This window comes from Cyprinus carpio, chromosome A1 (assembly GCF_018340385.1).
Source record: "Cyprinus carpio isolate SPL01 chromosome A1, ASM1834038v1, whole genome shotgun sequence".
NCBI classification, from domain to species: Eukaryota; Metazoa; Chordata; class Actinopteri; order Cypriniformes; family Cyprinidae; genus Cyprinus; species Cyprinus carpio.
In genome coordinates, this window is record NC_056572.1 from 33,807,718 (window position 1) to 33,830,217 (window position 22,500).

At 36.7% G+C, this 22,500-nt stretch overlaps 2 protein-coding genes across 9 annotated transcripts in view; both read right to left on the reverse strand.

Moving 5' to 3' along the window:
- Positions 1-9,240, reverse strand: part of LOC109057655 (vacuolar protein sorting-associated protein 54-like) — a 17,605-nt gene extending 8,365 nt beyond the window's left edge. For 2 of the 3 annotated variants that reach the window (XM_042763860.1, XM_042763853.1), the window contains exons 1-8: positions 3,740-3,856; positions 2,899-3,030; positions 2,073-2,458; positions 1,836-1,962; positions 803-832; positions 482-589; positions 351-403; positions 163-259 (exon numbers count right to left, since the gene is read on the reverse strand). In XM_042763860.1, the coding sequence (XP_042619794.1) occupies positions 163-259; positions 351-403; positions 482-589; positions 803-832; positions 1,836-1,962; positions 2,073-2,458; positions 2,899-3,024 (927 nt within the window). In that variant the 5' untranslated portion in view covers positions 3,025-3,030; positions 3,740-3,856. Of the gene's footprint in view, positions 1-162; positions 260-350; positions 404-481; positions 590-802; positions 833-1,835; positions 1,963-2,072; positions 2,459-2,898; positions 3,031-3,739; positions 3,857-3,890; positions 4,000-5,288; positions 5,531-6,530; positions 6,711-9,085 lie in introns of those variants that run through there. The other variant, XM_042763868.1, reaches the window with a different exon arrangement.
- The window catches only part of LOC109057649 (E3 ubiquitin-protein ligase pellino homolog 1-like), a 32,878-nt gene that overhangs the window by 4,367 nt on the left and 6,011 nt on the right, over positions 1-22,500 (reverse strand). For 4 of the 6 annotated variants that reach the window (XM_042763898.1, XM_042763919.1, XM_042763914.1 and 1 more), the window contains exons 2-7: positions 19,796-19,971; positions 19,573-19,702; positions 19,130-19,231; positions 18,276-18,473; positions 14,024-14,212; positions 9,931-11,016 (exon numbers count right to left, since the gene is read on the reverse strand). In XM_042763898.1, coding sequence (XP_042619832.1) covers positions 10,372-11,016; positions 14,024-14,212; positions 18,276-18,473; positions 19,130-19,231; positions 19,573-19,702; positions 19,796-19,866 — 1,335 coding nt within the window. In that variant the 5' untranslated portion in view covers positions 19,867-19,971 and the 3' untranslated portion in view covers positions 9,931-10,371. Of the gene's footprint in view, positions 1-9,930; positions 11,017-14,023; positions 14,213-18,275; positions 18,474-19,129; positions 19,232-19,572; positions 19,703-19,795; positions 19,972-21,351; positions 22,064-22,500 lie in introns of those variants that run through there. The other 2 variants (XM_042763927.1, XM_042763934.1) reach the window with 2 other exon arrangements.

Below are 22,500 nucleotides of genomic sequence, written 5' to 3' on the forward strand. Positions count from 1 at the left end.
TTAATAAGAGCAGGAACGTTGAATACGAGTCTATTTTGATGTTGTGTTGACCACGTGAAGCTTTCTGAATGTCAGTGACAGCTCAGAAGGTGGTTTATAACACGTATAGTGTGTTTTGTCAGGGATTTCATTGCATGTCCTGAAGAATATAAGTTCTGTTACCTTGATCCTCTTGAGGAACAGGATGAAGTGTTCAAAAATATCCAGCAGCAGATCAAACCACTGAGGAAACGTCATCAAGCGCATCTGCTCATGAAATCTACATCACACACACACACACACACACACAGTCAGCTGTGATAAACAGTGCTGTGATGTTTATACTAAACATATGTATATTTATGACTCACTTGACAGTGTCTGCATCGATCTCACTGATCTGCAACACAGACTTCACAACACACTGTGTGGGGGAAAAAAGAGAAGTCATACAATAAAAAGTTTTGATTTTCCACTTTTGTGTTTCTGTCATGTGGTGTACCTGTCGAACGATGTTCTTGGCGGCTCGGATCATCTCCTCGCTGTAGATGTCCAGGAAATCCAGCTTCCTCTGTCTCAACAGGCCAAAGACCAGAGACTGCAAACGATCCTGTAATGAATACACACACACACACTCAGATTTATAATCACAATAAAAAACATCACCAAAACAACACATGCTGCTGAGATTATCTTGATTTGATTTCCAATTACAATAAACCAGATTTCACTGTCATCGTCTGTGGTTTTGTACTTTCATTAAGGAAATCATATTGGATCGGCGGTTTAGTCGGCGTGGGGCTTGGAGCATTACATGACCAACCTTTCCTGGCGCTGCTGGCTGCTCTGTGACCTGTATGAGAAGATCTGACACTGTAAACCTCAAACCAACACTGGACCACATCCAACACAAACATGACCTGATTTACAGAGCACAGGCTCGTGAACGGATTCATGGGGTTGCATTTATTTCACACCTGAAAACTGGAAACCACTGTTGTGGTCTGCAGGCAACGATTCACATTCAATGACATTTACTCGCAAGTTCAGTTTCAGGTTTAAAATGACGTGACGGGGAAACCTGCACCAATGCAAGAACGCATGGGTTTTCAGATGATAAAAAAAAGGGGTTGATTTTTTTCTCTATTTTTTTGTTCAAAAGGTCTGGGTCAGTGAGTGTTTATTTTAAATGAATTAAACTTCTATTCAGCAAGAATGCATTAAACTGATCAAAAGTGACAGTAAAACATTTATAATGTTACAAAAGATTTCCATTTCAAATAAATGCTGTTCTTTTGAACTTTCTGTTCATCAAAGGATCCTAAAAAAAATTTGTTTCATAGTTTCCAAAAAAATATGGAGCAGCACAACTGTTTTCAACATTGATAATAATCAGAAATGATTCTTGAGCATCGAATCAGCATATTAGAATGATTTCTGAAGATCATGTGACACTGAAGACTGGAGTAATGATGCTGAAAATTCAGCTTTGAGCACAGAAATAAATTACTATAAAACAGTTATTTTAAATTAGAATATTATTTCACAATATTATCGTTTTTATTATATTTTTTATCAAATAAATGCAGCCTTGCTGAACAGAAGAGACTTCTTTTAGAAACATAAAAAAATCTCACTGATCTCCAACTTTTAAACTTTAAATGAGATCCATCTGCATGCATTTAAACCTTTTTATAAACTCTGAATACACTTTTGCAGTTTAGTTTCGATAAATGCTCTTTTAGGAGGATGTTTTGTGCTGTGAGAGTTATGGTATGTTGTCACAGTACAATGAACTATTATTTCAGAAGATAAAGGCACATTTGATTCCTGCTGACACGTGAAAGACGCCTGACCTTCTCCAGGACCTGACTGTCCTCCTCAAAGGCTCGATTGAGATCGCTCTGAGTGTACGTGGAGAAATCGGCCACCATCATCTTATCGATCAGCCTCTCCATCTCACAGAGCTGAGAACCCAAATGTCTGCGGACAGAGACACGAACAACAGGAAATAAACCGCATGCCCACATTCTTATTCATCTGTTCCTTATAAGTATGTTTCCTGGTAAATGTATTTTTCTGTGTTTTTGCACCTGAAGCTGTGAATCCCCTGCAGTTCCTGCTGCAGCACTTCTTTGGTGGTGGCGATGAGCTCCAGCGCCCCCACGAACTCTGAGGTGGAGAGGAGCAGCTGCACCGTGGGCTGCGTCTGGTGCACGGCGGCCATCAGCTTCAGTTTATTGTGTAGCTTAATGCAGTTGTTTCGGGTCAGAGCGTCTCGCAGCACTCGCAGCGGCCCGCGGCACATCACGCGGTCGATGGCGGCGGTGCGCGCGCGGAGCTTGGCCACAGCATCGGCCGTCTCTCGCAGACGGTCCTGGAGCTCGTGCTGCGACGACATGGCGTGAAAAAAAGCCTCGGAGCGGAGCGAGATCTGCCGAGCGATGCTCACCTCCACCACGTCCAGATAGTGACTCAACTACAGAAAAACAGACACCTGTCGCATTTAGAGCCTTTCATTACGGGATGTTCTGCCAGACTGTTTACTTCATTTGTAAACAATACATCAAAACTAATGCAAACTGGCTTATTGGTTAACTAAAATCATGAAAATTATTTGTTACTCAAAATAAAATAAACATTAACTGAAAAAAAAAAAATATTATTTCATCAATTTATTTCAACATTTCTCATTTTGATGTACTAAAATAATGTAAACTAAAACTCAAAAAAAAAAGTCAAACTATATAGGCATATTAAAAAAATAAAAATGACAAAAAATAACAAAAATACTAAAATTTTAGCTAAAATTAAAAAATTAATAAATATTATCAAAAACTATAATAATATTTTAATGATACTCAAATAGCACTGATTGGTAGTGACGACTTATGGTACTAAATAATGACAGATTGGCACCTTCTCCTGCAGTAACCGTGACGACGCAACATCTCGGCTGTTCTTGCCCCCGGCGACGCTGAAGTGAGACCACGGCAACACGGCGTTAAACGTGGCTGGGTCATTCAGCACAAACTCAGGCTTCATGAAGATCTGAGGGAGATGAAGAGAAGAAGATTAACAGGCGAGGAAACTTTTGCCCTTTTAAAATCGAGCACAACAGTGATGCACGCTTTTCAAGCTGCCGCAGATCCAGAGGAATTTTCCATTCATTTTCTCCACAGGGGTTTAATATATCTCTTCAAGTAAAGAAGAGTAACAACATCTCATACTTTGGTTTAAAGCAGATCTACCTTTGAAAGAAGTCTCTTCTGCTCACCAAGGCTGCATTTATTTGGTCAAAAATACAGTAATAGTAATATAGTGAAATAATAAACTAATAACTGTTTTCTATATGAATGTGTTTTCAAATGTAATTTATTCCTGTGATCAAAGCTGAATCTGATCTGAAACATGATTCTTCAGAAATCACTCTAATATACTGATTTGCTGCTCAAGAAGCATTTCTTATTATTATTTATTTTTTATTATGTTTTTTTGATTAGTTTTTTTGTTTAATATTTTTGTTGAAATTTTTTTTCAGGATTCTTTGATGAAAGGAAAGTTAGAATAGAAACAGAAATCTTTGTGAATGTCTTTACTGTCACTTTTGACCAGTTTAATGCATCATTGCTGAATAAAAGTATTAATTTCTTCAAACCTTCCCAAACTTTTGAACTGTAATGTATAACTCATGGTAGGTTTGTATTTATTTTTTTAATACATAGCCATTTCTGCATGGAGAAACTAAATGTGTATCTACCTTGGGCACCTGCTCCAGTTCCGCTCTGGCTTTATCTACAAGACAGATGAGCCACAAACACACATTACAGAAGCAAAACAGATTCTTCTGACTCCCTCCATCATAACAGAGAAAGATTGTGTTTTTGTTCTGTTATTATGGTTTTGTCTACTATTTTTATGAGTTAGTTGAATGGTACGTTGATTGTTTGTTGTTGTTTGCACTGACAGATCGTCTTTGTTCAGGCAAATGTTCTTACAGCGCTCGTGAATCTTCTCCCTCTGAGAGACACAAACAAACAGTCAGCGTGAGATCCTTGTGTACGAGAGCCTCCACAGCAACATTTCCAAAACAGATTCGGACTTTCCGATCCCCGGTGCGCAGAACAGAACCAGCTGACAACTAAAAAAAGATCTTCTTGCGAAGGAAACGCAGAGGCTCATTCTTCGGAAGCATCACAGGTGGAAAAGCAGAGTCATGTAACCTTCAGAAAACCACAGAGACAAACAGCCTGCCATCGTCTTGAGCCCAGCCTGTGTTCTCACGAGTGTGCGAGATAAACACAAGCAACCCAGACAAAATAAATTCTTCTCCAGCTTAAGATCTGACAGGGAACAGAACAAGACCCTCAATGTCTATTAATACACCGCGAGGTTACTAACAACAGCCTCCAAACCCTAGTGAGATGCCTACATAGACAGCAGTCACACATGTGCTCCAGTAGCAAAGCTGGTTTTAAAATGCTCTGTTTTAATTAATATTTGTGCGTGCCATATATATATGACAATTATTGCCAGTATTATTTATATTATATATTATATACATTATACTACTATTTATACTATTATGGTTTGTATTAATATTTTCAACTAGATTTTATTTTATTTTTTTCCACATTTTTTATTAGTTTATATATATATATATATATATATATATATATATATATATATATATATATATATATATATATATTTTTTTTTTTGTTCTTTAATTTATTTTTTATTTAATTTTAATACTTCAACTTAGTGGCAGTATTATTTTAGTAATATTATACTATTATGGTATTTATTTATATATTTTTAAATGAGCTTTATTTTTATATTTTAATTTTCTGTGTGCTTTTGTCATTTTTATTCATTTTTGTTTTATGTACATATTTTTTTCTTTTTAGCTTTAATTTATTTTTATTTCAGTTTTAGCTTTAGTCATTTTAGAACTTATTTTTTCAGTACCAAGTAAATAATTCTAATTTTATACAATATTATTTTAGATAGACAAAATCATTTTATTTCAGTTTCAAATTTTCACTAAATTTTTTCATATTAATTTTTAAAGTTTTTCCATCCATATTCCATTTATATATTTTATTTGAGCCTTATTTAGATTATAAAAAAAAAAACATTTTAATAGTTTTAGTTAATAAAACATTTGTGCTTATCAGGGCATCATAAGCATCAATCACTGCCAAATCAGTCACATTATGAGGTGTGAAGACTGTTATGATCCTGTCTACAGCCAGTGAAGCAGTCGGTTTCAGAACACAGAGTCTGAATAATTCAGATGCTGTCACCTGAGCCATCTCCTGCAGGTAGGAGCTGAAGTGTTCTCGGCTGATGTTGGGCAGGTAGAATGAAGGCATGACGTCAGTCTCGGTGAAGTCCAGGCCCCACGTCTTAGTGAAGAAGTCTGACTCTCTCTTGGCCAGCCTGGGGTCGTTCAGGGCCGCGGGGAGGTTCACTTTAGAGTTATACACAGTCCAGCGGTGCTGGTCAACCACAACGGACGGCCCGTCACAGAGAGCACGACCCTCACCTGTACACACGACGATAGCGGGTCAAGGAAGAATGTTAGTATTTTCTTAAAAAAAAAACAAAAAAAAAACAGTTATTATAGTCAACTAAAACCAGATTTTTTTTTAATTAAAATAAAATAAATGTTAACTGAAATAAATAAGTAGAAATAAATATTTAAAAAATTACAATAAAAATTTAATTTTTAAATTTCTCTACAACAAACTATTCAAATAGTTTTTAGTAAATATTACAAATGTTGCCTTGGCAAATAACTGTCTGTGAAATAAAATAAGTTTTACTTGTAGTACTAAACGAAAATAATTAGTATTAACATTACGTAACTTAATGTAACGTAACGTAACTTAACTTAAAATAACGCAACTTAAAATAACGTAACTTAACGTAACTTAACTTAACTTAACGTAACTTAACGTAACTTAACTTAACGTAACGTAACGTAACGTAACTTAACTTAAAATAACGTAACTTAACGTAACTTAACTTAACTTAACTTAACGTAACTTAACGTAACTTAACTTAACTTAAAATAACGTAACTTAACTTAACTTAACGTAACTTAACTTAACTTAACTTAACTTAACTTAACTTAACTTAACTTAACTTAACTTAACTTAACTTAACTTGGCATTGGTGGGTTTTTGGACCGACTAAATTAAACTAAAACCATTAAAAAAATCTTATTAAAAGAGACTTTAACTGAAATAAAATTAAGTGTAAAAACCTTTAAACTTAAATTTTATTTCAGCTAGTTTCCAAGGCAACATTTCCCATTTTTGTTTAGTTTGAAAATAGAAATGTAACAGAATATTAAAAAAATATATTAACATGACAAAAGCACAAAAAAATAAATAAAACTTTAACTGAAATTAAATTGAAAACAAAAAATATAAAAATAAGAACTAATTCAAAATATTAACAAAAAACTATATAACTAAACTTCTTCAAAAGTGTAAGATATGGCCTTCGTCAAGCTGGATCAAGCTCTGCTGATCTCTCACCGGGGGGCTCTTTAGGGCAGACGTCCGGTAAGGAGCGCGGCGTTCGATAGTGTCTGGGGGCCGTCGAAGGGTCCCTGGGCTTCCGGAAGAGTCCATCGCTGGTGCCCCCGCTGGACTGAGGGATCGGAGACGAGCCCTGATTAGAGGACATCACTGCGGATCCCTCACATATGAGGCTGACTGGAAGGAGAGCATAACAACACACATCAACTTCCTGTCAGCACAGGAAGTACCTGTCTTTTAAAAGAAAATCAATAGATTTCCCTTCAAACTAATGTCAGATTGGTTTAAACAGATGTGTGATACTAAATGCATCAGTCGAATGATGGAAAACAGTTTTAAAAATCCCCTTGACATCACACAGACGTGTTATTAATATAATCAGCAATTATTCCGCCCACACCGAGAACAAAAACAAGTGAGTCAGAGTGAAAAACGTAAAGAGGAAGGTGAATTCAGATGCACACACACACGCCTAACGTCCTGCAAGCAATCTGATTCACTTCTAGCCGTTTAATCAGATGTTCGGACCAGATTTCACACCTGAGTGAGCAGACACCGAGCCTGGATTTGGACTCCGATCCTGGACTAGTGTACATGAAGAGCACGGCACACGTCTGCTTTCTAATATTCAGAATGAGAAACGAAAGCGATGTGGTTTGACTTCAGCTGCTGCAGAGTCAGAGAGCAGGAAGAGCTGACAAAAACACCAGCCCAACCAGCTCTAGAAACCCTACGCCAACCACACGTTCATCCAGCACAACTCACCCACGAGCGGATCTCTCAGAAGCCCGAAAGAACTTACTCCAGTCATATTTCACTCAAAGATTCACATCAAAAACAATGCTTTGTGTAAAGAAAACGAATCCTTTTTTATGTAAAGAAAATGTATTCTTCTTCTTGCACTGTGACAGTATTTCTATGATAACTGAGCACATTTTTCTCCAAATTCTCACTAATTAAAATAATATATATATATATATATATATATATATATATATATATATATATATATATATATATATATATATATATTTTTTTTTTTTTTTAAATATTATATATATATATATATATAATATATATATATATATATATATATATTTTAAAAATATTATATATATATTTTTTTTAAATATTATATATATATATTTTTTTTTAAATATTATATATATAAACTTTACATTAAATATAAATGAAATAAACATTTTCCTAGAATATAAATAACATTGTATCATAACTGAGCGTATTTTTTTCTTGGAAAGCAGTATTTCTTGTAAAAACTGAATTTAAATTTTAAATTTTTTATTTTATTTATTTAGTTATTATTTTAATCCTTTTTTATGTAAAGAAAATGTATTCTTCTTCTTGCACTGTGACAGTATTTCTATGATAACTGAGCACATTTTTCTCCAAATTCTCACTAATTAAAATAATATATATATATATATATATTATTTTTTTTTTTTTTTTTAAATATTATATATATATATATATTTTAAAATATTATATATATATTTTTTTTAAATATTATATATATATATTTTTTTTTAAATATTATATATATAAACTTTACATTAAATATAAATGAAATAAACATTTTCCTAGAATATAAATAACATTGTATCATAACTGAGCGTATTTTTTTCTTGGAAAGCAGTATTTCTTGTAAAAACTGAATTTAAATTTTAAATTTTTTATTTTATTTATTTAGTTATTATTTTTGTGTTAAATGTCAACTGGATATGTTTGCACGATTCAACTGATTAATGGTAATCAAATTTCAATCCAAAAATAAATGCAAAACTATACTTTATATAGAAAATTAATCTTAATCTAATTTTTTTTTTTTTGCATTGTGGCATTATATATAGAGTATATTTCAATGTTTTTCTGTCCCTAGTGAACAGAGACTCTAGCCTGAAAAGAAATCTCCAAATAATTAAAGGCCAAATGCACTCATACTAAATATTAACTTACTGAATAATTAATGATTTTTAATGGATAAGACGGGACACACGACAGATAAAGTGCTGATCAAATGCACTCACAGATCAGTCACCATCACCTCACAGTGAAGTCTCTCACTTCAATAACAAGCCTGTATTTGATTAACTCTATATTATTATGAGCCATTATAGACGCTTCTTTACCCAGAAACCTGTGAATGACAGCTCAACCCCATTCATTATCTCATAATAATCACTGCTGAGCATCACGTGGAGACGCAAACCTCAGCTTTATGCGATTTCACAGATGTATGATTATTTAAACACAATAATCAAAGAAAAAAACACCTGTTAAGATCAAAACAAACCAACTCAGCGCTAATAACACCATCGTATTCACATTAACGGACCCACGGACGTCTAACAACACATTTTAAGAGCATACACGCGTAATGTCGAGTCGCTTTTACTGTAAATTCATCAGTTTGGTGTGTTGTGTTTGTTATTGTGTGCTGCTGTTAGCCGGAGCGCTAATCGTGATAAACATCCGCTTCCGCTCCGCTGAACGCCTCGCACACACTCACACACAGCGCAGCGCCTCTCAAATACCTGTTATATGAAATAAAGCAGCTCCTGGCGATCATAATATCGTCAGATCCCACTCACATCCTCACCGACAGGCTCAGATCACTCGCTCAGCGATCCGCCGGCCACCGGCCCATAATGCACTACGCGCGAAACGCGGATACTTCCGGTTTACACGCGTACAAAACGAATCTCAATCCGCCATAAAGTTATTTAATCCGTTGTTTTGTATTGTTAATGTTTCCTGGAAAAAATAAAACATAAAACATTTATATATGTACTTTCTTTTAAAATAAAAGAATACATTATTTTTCTATTTTCAAGAGCTATATACTCGAATTCTCTCTTTATTATATTGTTTTTTTTTCTTTTATTCATTCTGTCTCATTCATTCGTTAATTTTTGTGCTTACAATTCATGTATTTCTGTTCGTTTGTTCATTCATTCAGCTTTCTTAATTTCTTTTTAATATAAAAATAGGTTAAATAAATACTTTTTATTTTAAGTACAAGTTTTTAACGCTATTTTTTAGGAATAATACAAAAAAATATTTAATATAATATAATACACTTTGGTCCATTTCATTAATAAACCTTTTAGGATATTTAGTTTATTGTGTTTATGCTTGTATGTTGTTCTTTGTTGCAAAATAAATAAATAGCTAGTTATTTGCTCTGATTACTTTTCATTAATTTCTTTCATTAATAGTTTTTTTCTCATTCATTGTCTGCCTTTTCTGTCACATTTCATTCATTATTCTCATTCATTCATTGAATATTTAGTTCATTCAGTCATTCATTCAGCTATCTCTCTCTCTCTCGTCTGTCTGACCACGTTACATTATTAAAAACAGTCTACGTGCTGCGTGATTTATTGAAATATGATCTATAACTTTATTCTTTAAGAATGATACAAAAACATTTCTGAGAAAATGCAACAACAGCAGAGTTTTAATATCACATACATTATAATATAATATAACATTAACCTCATTTCAAACTCGTTGATGAAAATCGTTGGTGTTTCTCAAGGATGATAAGCTATGGCAGTTTGTAACAAGCACAAATGAAAGGAAAGCAACTGAGAAAACAGGTTCACACACCCACTGAAGTGTATTCATACAGATTCATAACATTATCAACAGCATGAATGTTGATTGTTTTTAAGGCAGGAGCAGGACAGCTCAAGAACAGTAAACTGCTGAACGTACAGCGAGCAGCGTCCAGTCAGACGGCAGTGCAGAGAACAGATGTCATGAGGGAAACTCAGAGCGGAATATGTGTGTCGAGGAGTCTTAAACACACACACACTCAGTCCAGCAGCCCCTGAAAGATCAGTCTCACACACTTCCTGTGGCGAGCGAGCGGCCGCATGCAGAACGGGCAGGCGGGGAAGAAGCCGTGAGCGCCGTGAGGCAGCACCAGTTTGCTCCAGAACGCGGCCGTCCGCTCTGAGCACACGTGTCCGCAGGGGTTGAAAGCGTGCGTCGGGGGAGCGCTGTCCAGATAGAAGCCCGACTCGCGGCCCAGCTTCAGTGGCACGTACAGGCTGCGCGTGCGACACAGCGGACACTCGCGCTCTCCCTCCCGCAGCGGCCCCTGCTCCAGCTCCTCTTTGCTCTCGGACTCGTCCTCGTCTTCCTCGGTGGAGCCCTCTTTGGTGAGCCGGCGGCGGCCCCTCCAGGCGTGGTATCCGTGCACGTGTCCGCAGTGCAGGTAGGCCCAGGGCTGGTCGTCGTGGGTCGAGCCGGTGAAGGAGCGGTCCAGGCTGGGGAAGGCCAGGGTGTGGAGCCCCACGGGACACTGCGGCCGAGCCGCGTTCAGCTCCCGCCGCAGCACCTCCAGGTGTTTGGGGGTCGGCGTGCAGGACAGACCCTCCGCAGAGCGCCACAGCAGAGTCGCGCCGCACAGATCGATTAAAGTGCCGTCCACCAGCTCGTGAGACTCATTCTCAACCTACAGAGAGAGAAAGAAACAGAACAACAAACATGTTTTGTTATTAGTGGTGACGGATCACTTTACTATTGCTCACACAAACTGACTGAACCAAACCCTGTGTAACTTTGAAGCATGTTTGTGTGAGCCCAAAATATATGACAATCAATACAATATTAGTTCATATTATTGAATACTGATGGAGCAACATGATTTGTGCAAAAAGAAACAGTAACAGAAAACTGTTTAGGTTAAAAATCATTTGTCACTATGAAAATAATCAAAATAATTAAAATTAAAAACACACTTACTGATGTTTTTATATGACAAATTTACATATATATATATACGTGTGTGTGTATATATATGGAAAAATATTAAATATATATTTAAAAATCATTTGTATAGAAAAATATTATATATATATATATCATATTTTTATATATTTTAAAACCTACAACTTGTTAAAATATATGATAATTCAAACAATATTTCTTATTATATGTGATTATAATATATAATACATTTTATATATTCATTAAAATTAAATGTAAATGTAATCCACTGGGAAGGCATTTACATAATTTCTTTAAATATATAACTATATAAAATAAACATTTTATTATTATATTAACTTTCATATATATTAGAAAAACTAATATTATTTTATAACTGAAAATGTTTATTATCTATTGACGAGGCCAGCATTTGGAACTGCCCCAATGGAAAACAGACAATTCTGTTAATCATTTGAGAAGGATAATCATAAAATGATCAGATCTCAGGCAATTTATGAGTAGTCTCTTGACCTGGAGTCATCAAAATCTCGATCTGCACTGACTGTAAGCGTTCACTAGGGGCCGCTCTCATCACACACATGAGCGTCAGTCACTGTAGAGCGAGTCCATACAGTGTCAGGATGGAACAAAGCCCAAACCACGTCCACTATTTAGAGAGCACAGAACATGCACCTCAGGCCTGCCGTCTCAGCCAGGACACACAAATCCAGCCCACATCGCCAAAACACACAGCTACCACCAATATACACACGAGTTTACACAGGTGTGCCATCAGAAATACTGCATTTCCACAATTCACAGCACAAAAGTAGAGTCAACATGACAGATTAATTAAAAGCTGAATCTCACGAAAATGGATGTGGTTTTTATATATATAAATAATGCTGCAATGCACAAAAAACTCCTATATAAGCAGAATTATTACAGTTAACAAACTAGAAGCATAGAAAAGTTGTTACTTAAAATAAAATGAACATTAACTGAACTAAGATGAAACATACACACACACACACACACACACACACACACACACAAACAGAAATATATATATAAAGTCAACTTTTAAAAAATATTTTATTTTGGGCTAGTTGCTAAGGCAACACTTCTTGTTTTCTTAAAACGTGAAGTACTAAAATAAGTAAAACTAAAAAAAACAAAAAACATATTACCATACATAAAAAATAGGGATGCATGATATTGCATTTTGCCGATATCCGATATGCATTTGTAGATGTCTAAAGCAAAGGAGTTTTAAAAATTCAGAAAATCTTTAAGAGCTCCTTGTATTTAAGTTTTCATAATCCGTTTGAAAAAAAAAGACATGTAACACATTAACGAATAAATCTTTATTTTTAAATTTATTTAATTGACAAATGTCATGTTTCTGATTTTTATTCATGTAAGCTACAGCATCGTTAATAATAAAAAAACAAACATAAAAATGATCAGACATAAAAAAGACAAAAACAAACTAAATAAAATTAATTAAAATATTAACAAAACTATAAAAATAAAACTAACTGAAATTAAAAACAATATATAATTTATAACAATATATATATTTTATTTCGTCTACATTTCTCTTTTTTAACTTGAAGTACTAAAACAAATGAAAAATTAATTAATATACATGTAAACAAAAAAAATAAAATGACAAAACAACAAGATTACTACAACTTTAACTGAAACTAAAGTGAAAACAATAGTATATCAATCTACTACAGTAAGAATGAATATGTACACATATCTATCAATCTATCTATCTATCTATCTATCTATTTATCTATCTATCTATCTATTTTTTTAAACATATTTTATTTCAGTTCATTGCCAATGCAGCATTTCTCATTTATTTTAACTGAAACTAATAAAGAAAAATTTATAAAATAATATAAACAAAAAACTATCAACATTACTAAAACTTTAAGTGAAATGAAAATGAAAACAATATAAAAAAATAAAATCCGATCAACAAAACCTAAACTAGTATATCATAACAACGTAACAATGGCTTTCTTTAACTGAAACATTCCTTCTTTCAGTTTTTCGATCTAATAATGATTTAATCATGAGATTCAGCTTCAAATAAGACACTTTTATGAGATATAAAACTCTGCTCACCAGAAATTGAGAAACACATTTCTGAGAGGAAATGGCTTAAAGATTTTCAGATTTGCAGTTGTTTACCAGCAACAGTCATTTCATAACCTCTCATTCTCACAAACTGTGCATCCAGAAAAAAAAAGCTGCATGGTGAGGTTACGGACAGGACTTCTGACACCATGGAGACCAGATTTTAACAACACAACAAACTGAGCAGTTGGGCGGGAGTCATATCACGCACAACACACACAAACACACACAAACACACCAGCTATGTGCTGATTCAATCCCTGTGGGGCATCACTGATTGAGAAGATACACAAATATACAAATTCTTCTTCACACTGCAAACTGTGTGTGTGTTTGTGTGATTCCAGATAAGGACGGTGGGAATTCTCAAGCCCTAAAATGAGTATTTACCAACACATGATCAGAGTTGTCATGGTGAAGCTGGGAAACAAGGAAATGTCAACCGAATGTTTATCTGAGCATTACTGAGAAGTCGCTATGGTCGAGTTTTGACCTCGTTCTGGAGGATTTCATCAAGCCTCAGTCATTCTTTGATCTAAATTTGGTTGTATGTTTAATGACGAGTCTATTAAAGGCAGCCTAATTTCAGTTCTCACCAGTTTGCCAGGTTTCTGAGCGGACCGAGTCTCTCGGAGCGTGAAGACGTTTCCACAGACTGAGATCTCTCTCCAGGCGCCTGGTTTGGACTCGCAGGTGAAGCCGTGCTGCGGTCGCATCACTAATATGCCGTTGGTGGTCAGGCCGTCCATCTGGCTGTCAGCGCACCACCATTTCGCCGCTTTCTCCTGAGGACAGAGGGAAAAACGGTTCATTCACTTGTTGATTCATCGATTCACTGATTTATGCATTCGCTCACTTCATTTACTGATTCATTCATTCTTTCATTCGTTTGCTAACCCCTTTTTACTTATTTTTTTTTCCTTCAATTCATCCGTTCGCTCACTTCATTCACCGGTTCACCCGATCGCTCACTTCATTCACCAATTCATCCCTTCGCTCACTTCATTCACCAGTTCACCCGTTCGCTCACTTCATTCACCAATTCATCCCTTCGCTCACTTCATTCACCGGTTCATCCGTTCGCTCACTTCATTCACAGGTTCATCCGTTCGCTCACTTCATTCACAGGTTCATCCGTTCGCTCACTTCATTCACCAATTCATCCCTTCGCTCACTTCATTCACGTTCTCATCCGTTTCGCTCACTTCATTCACAGGTTCATCCGTTCGCTCACTTCATTCACCGGTTCATCCGTTCGCTCACTTCATTCACAGGTTCATCCGTTTCGCTCACTTCATTCACCAATTCATCCCTTCGCTCACTTCATTCACCGGTTCATCCGTTCGCTCACTTCATTCACAGGTTCATCCGTTCGCTCACTTCATTCACCGGTTCATCCGTTCGCATCACTTCATTCACCAATTCATCCCTTCGCTCACTTCATTCACCAATTCATTCGTTCGCTCACTTCATTCACCGGTTCACCCGATCGCTCACTTCATTCACCAATTCATCCCTTCGCTCTCTTCATTCACCGGTTCATCCGTTCGCTCACTTCATTCACAGGTTCATCCGTTCGCTTCACTTCATTCACCGGTTCATCCGTTCACTCACTTCATTCACCGGTTCACCCGTTCGCTCACTTCATTCACAGGTTCACCCGTTCGCTCACTTCATTCACCGGTTCATCCGTTCGCTCACTTCATTCACAGGTTCATCCGTTCGCTCACTTCATTCACCGGTTCACCCGATCGCTCACTTCATTCACCGGTTCATCCGTTCGCTCACTTCATTCACCGGTTCACCCGATCGCTCACTTCATTCACCAATTCATCCGTTCGCTCACTTCATTCACAGGTTCATCCGTTCGCTCACTTCATTCACAGGTTCACCCGATCGCTCACTTCATTCACCAATTCATCCCTTCGCTCACTTCATTCACCGGTTCACCCGATCGCTCACTTCATTCACCGGTTCATCCGTTCGCTCTCTTCATTCACCAATTCATCCGTTCGCTCACTTCATTCACCGGTTCATCCGTTTGCTGTCTCCATTCACCAATTCATTTGTTCACTCACTTCATTCACCAATTCATCCGTTCGCTCACTTCATTCACCGGTTCATCCGTTTGCTGTCTCCATTCACCAATTCATTTGTTCACTCACTTCATTCACCAATTCATCCGTTCGCTCACTTCATTCACCAATGCATTTGTTCACTCACTTCATTCACCAGTTCATCCGTTCGCTCACTTCATTCACCAGTTCATCCGTTCGCTCACTTCATTCACCAATGCATTTGTTCACTCACTTCATTCACCAGTTCATCCGTTCGCTCACTTCATTCACCAGTTCACCCGTTCGCTCACTTCATTCACCGGTTCATCCGTTCGCTCTCTTCATTCACCAATTCATTCATTCACTCACTTCATTCACCAATTCATCCGATCGCTCACTTCATTCACCAATGCATTTGTTCACTCACTTCATTCACCAGTTCATCCGTTCGCTCACTTCATTCACCAGTTCATCCGTTCGCTCACTTCATTCACCGGTTCACCCGTTCGCTCACTTCATTTACCAATTCATTCATTCACTCACTTCATTCACCAATTCATCCGTTCGCTCACTTCATTCACCAATGCATTTGTTCACTCACTTCATTCACCAGTTCATCCGTTCGCTCACTTCATTCACCAGTTCATCCGTTCGCTTACTTCATTCACCAGTTCATCCGTTCGCTCACTTCATTCACCAGTTCATCCGTTCGCTCACTTCATTCACCGGTTCACCCGTTCGCTCACTTCATTCACCAGTTCATCCGTTCACTCACTTCATTCACCGGTTCATCCGTTTGCTGCCTTCATTCACCAATTCATTCATTCACTCACTTCATCCACCGGTTCATCCGTTTGCTGCCTTCATTCACCAATTCATTCATTCACTCACTTCATTCACCAATTCATCCGTTCGCTCACTTCATTCACCAATTCATTTGTTCACTCACTTCATTCACCAGTTCATCCGTTCGCTCACTTCATTCACCGGTTCACCCGTTCGCTCACTTCATTCACCGGTTCACCCGTTCGCTCACTTCATTCACCAATTCATCCGTTCGCTCACTTCATTCACCAATTCATCCGTTCGCTCACTTCATTCACCAGTTCATCCGTTCACTCACTTCATTCACCAATTCATTTATTCACTCACTTCATTCACCAGTTCATCCGTTCACTCACTTCATTCACCGGTTCATCCATTCGCTCTCTTCATTCACCAATTCATTCGTTCGCTCACTACATTCACCGGTTCATCCATTCGCTCTCTTCATTCACCAATTCATTCATTCACTCACTTCATTCACTGGTTCATTCGTTTGCTCACTTCTTTCACTGATACATTCGTTCAATTAAGTCATTCACAGATTTATTTGTTCACTCTTTGTTTACATTCACTAATTAATTTGTTCTCTCACTTTTTCACTGATTCTTTTATTTGCTCACTACATTCTCTAATTAATTTGTTTGCTCACTTCATTCAGTGATTCACTGATTCACTCATTTACTGATTCAGTCATTCATTCACTTCCATCACTGAATCATTTGTTCCCTCAACTGATTCACCAATTCATTCAATCACTCACTTCATTCACCTATTCATTCGTTCACTGACTTTGTTCACCGATTAATTTGTTCTCTCACTTTTTCACTGATTCTTTTATTTGCTCACTACATTCTCTAATTAATTTGTTTGCTCACTTCATTCAGTGATTCACTGATTCACTCATTTATTTACTGATTCAGTCATTCATTCACTTCCATCACTGAATCATTTGTTCCCTCAACTGATTCACCAATTCATTCAATCACTCACTTCATTCACCTATTCATTCGTTCACTGACTTTGTTCACCGATTCATTTGTTCGCTCACTTCGTTCAGCAATTCATTCATTTGCTCACTCTGTTCACTGAATCATTCTATCACTCACTGTGGTCACCAGTTCATTTATTCGCTCAATTCGTTCATCAATTAATTATTTTGCTCACCGTGTTCACCAATTCATTTGTTCGCTCACTTGGTTCACCAATTTATTTGTACAATCTCTTCATTCACCAATTCATTTGTTCACACTTCGCACACTTCATTCTCTGATTCATTCATTTCCTCAATTTATTCACAGATCCACTCATTCATTCATTCATTCATTCATTCACTCACACAGACTACTGTTCAACTGTTTGGGGTCAGTAAGATTTTTGCTTTTAAATAAATTAATACTTTTATTAATCAAGTATTAATTTGTTAATGTATTAATTTATTCATTAAGATATCAATTTTGTTTCAAATAAATGCTTTCTATTCATAAAAATATCCTGAAAAAAATTATCACATTTTTTTTAAATATGAAGTAGCACAACTGTTTTAAAAATTGACAATAATCAGAAATGTTTCTTGAGCAGCAAATCATCATATTAGAGTGATTTCTGAAGAAGCACGTGGTAAATAAGATTTTAAAATATTCACATTAAAACAGTTATTTTAAATTATAATAATATTTCACATTAGAGTTTTTATTATATTTTTGCCCAAATAAATGCAGTCTTGGTGAGCAGAAGAGAAGAGAAAAAATGTTACTGATTCAAACTTTCAAACGGTAGTGTAGTTCGTTCACGTCATGAATTAGTTCATTCACTCACTCACTCACTTGTTCATTTTCAGCCTCTCCAGGATGAGTGATAGTGGACAGATGAACACATGAAAGCATCGTGGAACGGATGGATGGATGGATGAGTATGAAAGACTGTTAGAGAGGAGAGAGATTGTATTGGAGGAGTGTGTTTGACCCACCCCCAGGAAGATGCTTTTGGACGAGTCGAAGCCGGCAGCGTAGATGCGCGCGGTGTAGGGCGGCGCTCTCTGACACACGATCCGACACGCGAATCGCGATATAGTGCTCTGAGACGACAGCGTGTCACTTTTGCCGTGACAACCAGGCAGCGTATCCATCACCACGAAATCAATGGGGCTTTCAGTGGACCGGCCGATCTGCAAAAGAAATACAGTTTTATAGGGTTTATGCAATGATGAAGGGGAAACTGGCATGAAATTGAGTGTTTGGGTATGAATTGCATCACTAACTCTGTAAATCATTGACCTTAATGCTGACCATTTCAATATATAGCTTCTACATTTTGATGAACCAAGATCTTTTAGTTTTTAGTTGATGGCATAAAAAAACTTGACTAAACATTATTTGTAGCACGCCTGCCATCCAATAATCACAATAAGCGTTGTGCTTTGTTACTTTCCATATGAAAGAATGTCTTAGCTTTCAAATTCTGTCAATTTTTATGACAAAAGTCAAACAATAAACGTGACATGTAATGCCTCAGTTCAAGAACCAGTTATGCTTCTTCTTCAAACTAGATATAGTATGAAATAAACATGAGTGAATATCAGAAGGTGTTGACAAGAACAGTACAATTGTATATGAAATGTATCAAATCTCATGTAATCACTGAAAGACATCAGTAAACATCATTATATTTACGCCAAGAAAGCCATTCAATGTCCATAAACTCATTAGTCAGATCATTTTGCTAATAAAATGCACTATATCACATATTAATTATATTTTTACTTAACCTGTTGTTTTCATTATTTAATGTATGCTTGAGTTACCTGGAGAAACAAAAACATACCTGAAACATATCAGTGGTGCTGTCGTGTGCGTACTCTACGACTACCGTCTGCGCCCTGGACAGCGTATACGACACGCTGTGCTGGTTTTTGTTGCTGATGGCCTGCAGAAACACCACATGCACACCAGAACCCTTGTCAAGAGCATTCTGGTTCATAATATTTACATCAGTCAAATCAGCTTACAGTTCATTTATCAAATTCAGACATGCAGGAGTAACAGATGACAATGAAATGTGAGGGTGAAGTCACACTGGATAAATGTGTTGCATGCTACACATGCTATAGATGCACATTCACCGGCAGCGAAGAATGATAAGAAAAACAGCTCACATTTAAACACTCGGCTTGTGCAGAAGCCTTAAAAATTCAATGTGACACAAAAATGAGCGATAAAGGCTTTTAAAGACACTTAAAAATGATTATCGGGAAAATGGGTCTGTACCTTGGCGGTCTGTGGACTACATGTGCTGTGGACAGTGCTGGGTTTGACTCCATTGGCTTTAGGTCTCTTAAACAGAGCGAAACGACTCCTTCTTCTGCCCCGGTCTCCGTTCGGTAGGGAGCCATTGTAGCTGTGGAGACAAAACATTAGTTCACAATGCTGCATTAGCAAAATTAACTAAGCATAAATGCAAATCTGATTGAGAAAGAGGAGTCATTCTTACCCAAGGATGATGAGCTCTCCGTATTTGATGGGTTTAGAAGAGCTCAGCAGCTCCTGTTCAGGGGCCAACATCACTTCGGTCTTCAGCTCAAACACTTCCTCTGAAATATATCTCTATCTTCTCTTCTTGATCTTGCTTCCTCAATGCTCTACCATCACGCTCTCACCATAAGATATCTGCAAATGTAAACACAACAAAAGTAGGTTATGCTAATGACTAAGCGACAGATGCCTCTTATCACGTCTGTGATTCACTGTTTGCTTGGTTCTCCTCCTACCATACGCCTCTGAAAGTAGCACAAAATCTAAAGCCTCGGATGTTAGTCTTATTCCCACCTGTAGGGTGGCGCTACTGAGACTATAGTGCAAAAAAAAAAAAAACACGACAAATAAATAGAAATTATAAAAGATAGTAAATTAACCAGAAAAGACACATTCGATAACAGTTATGATTTCTGTGAAATAAGAAGAAGGAGATCTTCTACAAAAAACACTGTGAGATGGTTTCACTTCCTCTCAGTGTGGGTTGGCATCAGTACTGTTTTGAACCGTCAGGGTCAAGCGGTCACGAAAAGTTGGCGCTGACACGCGATAAAACCACAACATAAATACAGCAGACGACAGACATCCCTGTTTCCGACGCGACAACATCAATGACTCTCGCAGCCACAAATGACAGCTCTTTAATCTCTCATATGCATGAACGAAGATAAACAAGTGGCAAACAAAAAACACACATAAATATAAATTCATCTCAAGTAACAACTAAACATGCAAACATCAGTGCAAACATAACGAGAAAACAATCATAAATAAATGTGTAAAGCAACACACACACAAATACAATTTGAGAAATTAACACAAGTTCCAAGCAACAAACAAAAAACATGCACAACAACACATAAGCACAAATAAACAAACAAACACTAGTGGAAGGCAACAAACAAAACAAAAATAAACAAATAAAAGTAAAACGAAACAAAGCAAAATATGAAACAACAAAAAAAATGAAGAAAAAACAGCAAACATACACATATACAAAGTAACCATCAAACCTACAACAAATAAGCAAACAAACAATTACAAAACAACCAAATAAAAATAAGCAAAAACAACTAACAAACATGAAGAAGTGTAGAGCAACAAAGAAAAATGTGCAACAAACAAAAGAAGTAACAAACATAAAAACATAAAGCAGCAAATATACACATGGAAAAAATTAACAGAAAAAAAAAAAGAAGTAAAGTGCAAAACAACAAACGAAACAAGAAACAAATAAAAATATAAAGCAGCAACAAACAAACCAGCATACAGAAAACTGCAAAATAACTAACAAACAATTACAAATCAACAAATGTGAATAAAAAAAAACACAAACACAAGGACAAATCAACAAACAAATTAATCTAACATAAATACAAGGACTAAACAACAAACTTACATAAACAAAAGTGTAAATCATCAACACAGAATCAACTTTGTGTAATTAGTACTGCATGCAGCAGTGTAATGCACTTTTTCTTTTTTTTAGCAATTGAATACCTAACAACAACACACCTGTGTGGAAATGTGCAAACCTCCTGCCTTCACCGACTGCTCTCTTTCCTGTAGGTCTGTAAGAATGACCCAGAGAGAGCTCTCTTAAACAGGATGGATATCCGATACGGGCTTAAAGCACTTAATCATCTGTCTGACAGAACGACTCTGACATAGGTACTGTGAATAAACTCCTCACCTCATTCCTGCCTGTCACACACACACACACTCACACACACACTAACCAAAGCGCACAAATCCAGATATGTTTCTTAAGGACAGATACTCTCAGCCCTAAGGGCAGCGTGTGTGTGTGTGTGTGTGTCACACCCCGGCCTCGTCCCTGTATCCATGCCAGACATCTGCTCAGAATACAGAAGACATTTGCACTCTTGCCAGCCGGCTACAACACAGCACAGCGTTTCCACAGTAACCCAGTATACACTGGGTGATGCAGGGCACACACCTCTCTGAGTTTATGCTCTTTGAAGTATGCAAGAGGACGTTTGCTCATGATGAACTGTGATTTATGAGCACATTCTGAGGATCCAAACACACACATGTACATATAAGCGTGCATGCTTAGCTCAGATTTCTGGGGTGGTGAAACATAATGGTTAAAGATAAACATAGTTGCTGGGGGGTTCAGGGTGGTTTCTAGGGTGTTACATTATCATCCAACAGGTGAAAAATCACAGGCCTGACCCCTTATAAAAGTAACTGCATTTTCATAATACAGTATTGAGTACTAAAATGTGGTTCCAACCATGTATGAAATAAAAATGTCATATAAACTCATAGTAAACAGAATACACACACACACACACACACACACACACACATGTACACAATGCAACATATATGTATATTAATATGTAATAATATATATGTGCCATTCTCAGGACATTATGCATGAAAATTAACTCTTTAAACTGTCCACTTTAATTTTAAAGCATTCGTTTTACGCGAACGAACACAGCTGTTTTCCTCGCACTGCGCACAGTTAAGCAAAATAAACTTCTTCAATGCAACTATTATCCCTCAGGGAACTATTTGAGGAATAACAGTTACATTTAAGAAGTGAATGAAGTAATATCTAAATGTGAGAGGGACAAAAACCCAATTATGAGCAGTAGTGACTCTTGCCCTAGCAAACACACACCGCTAATA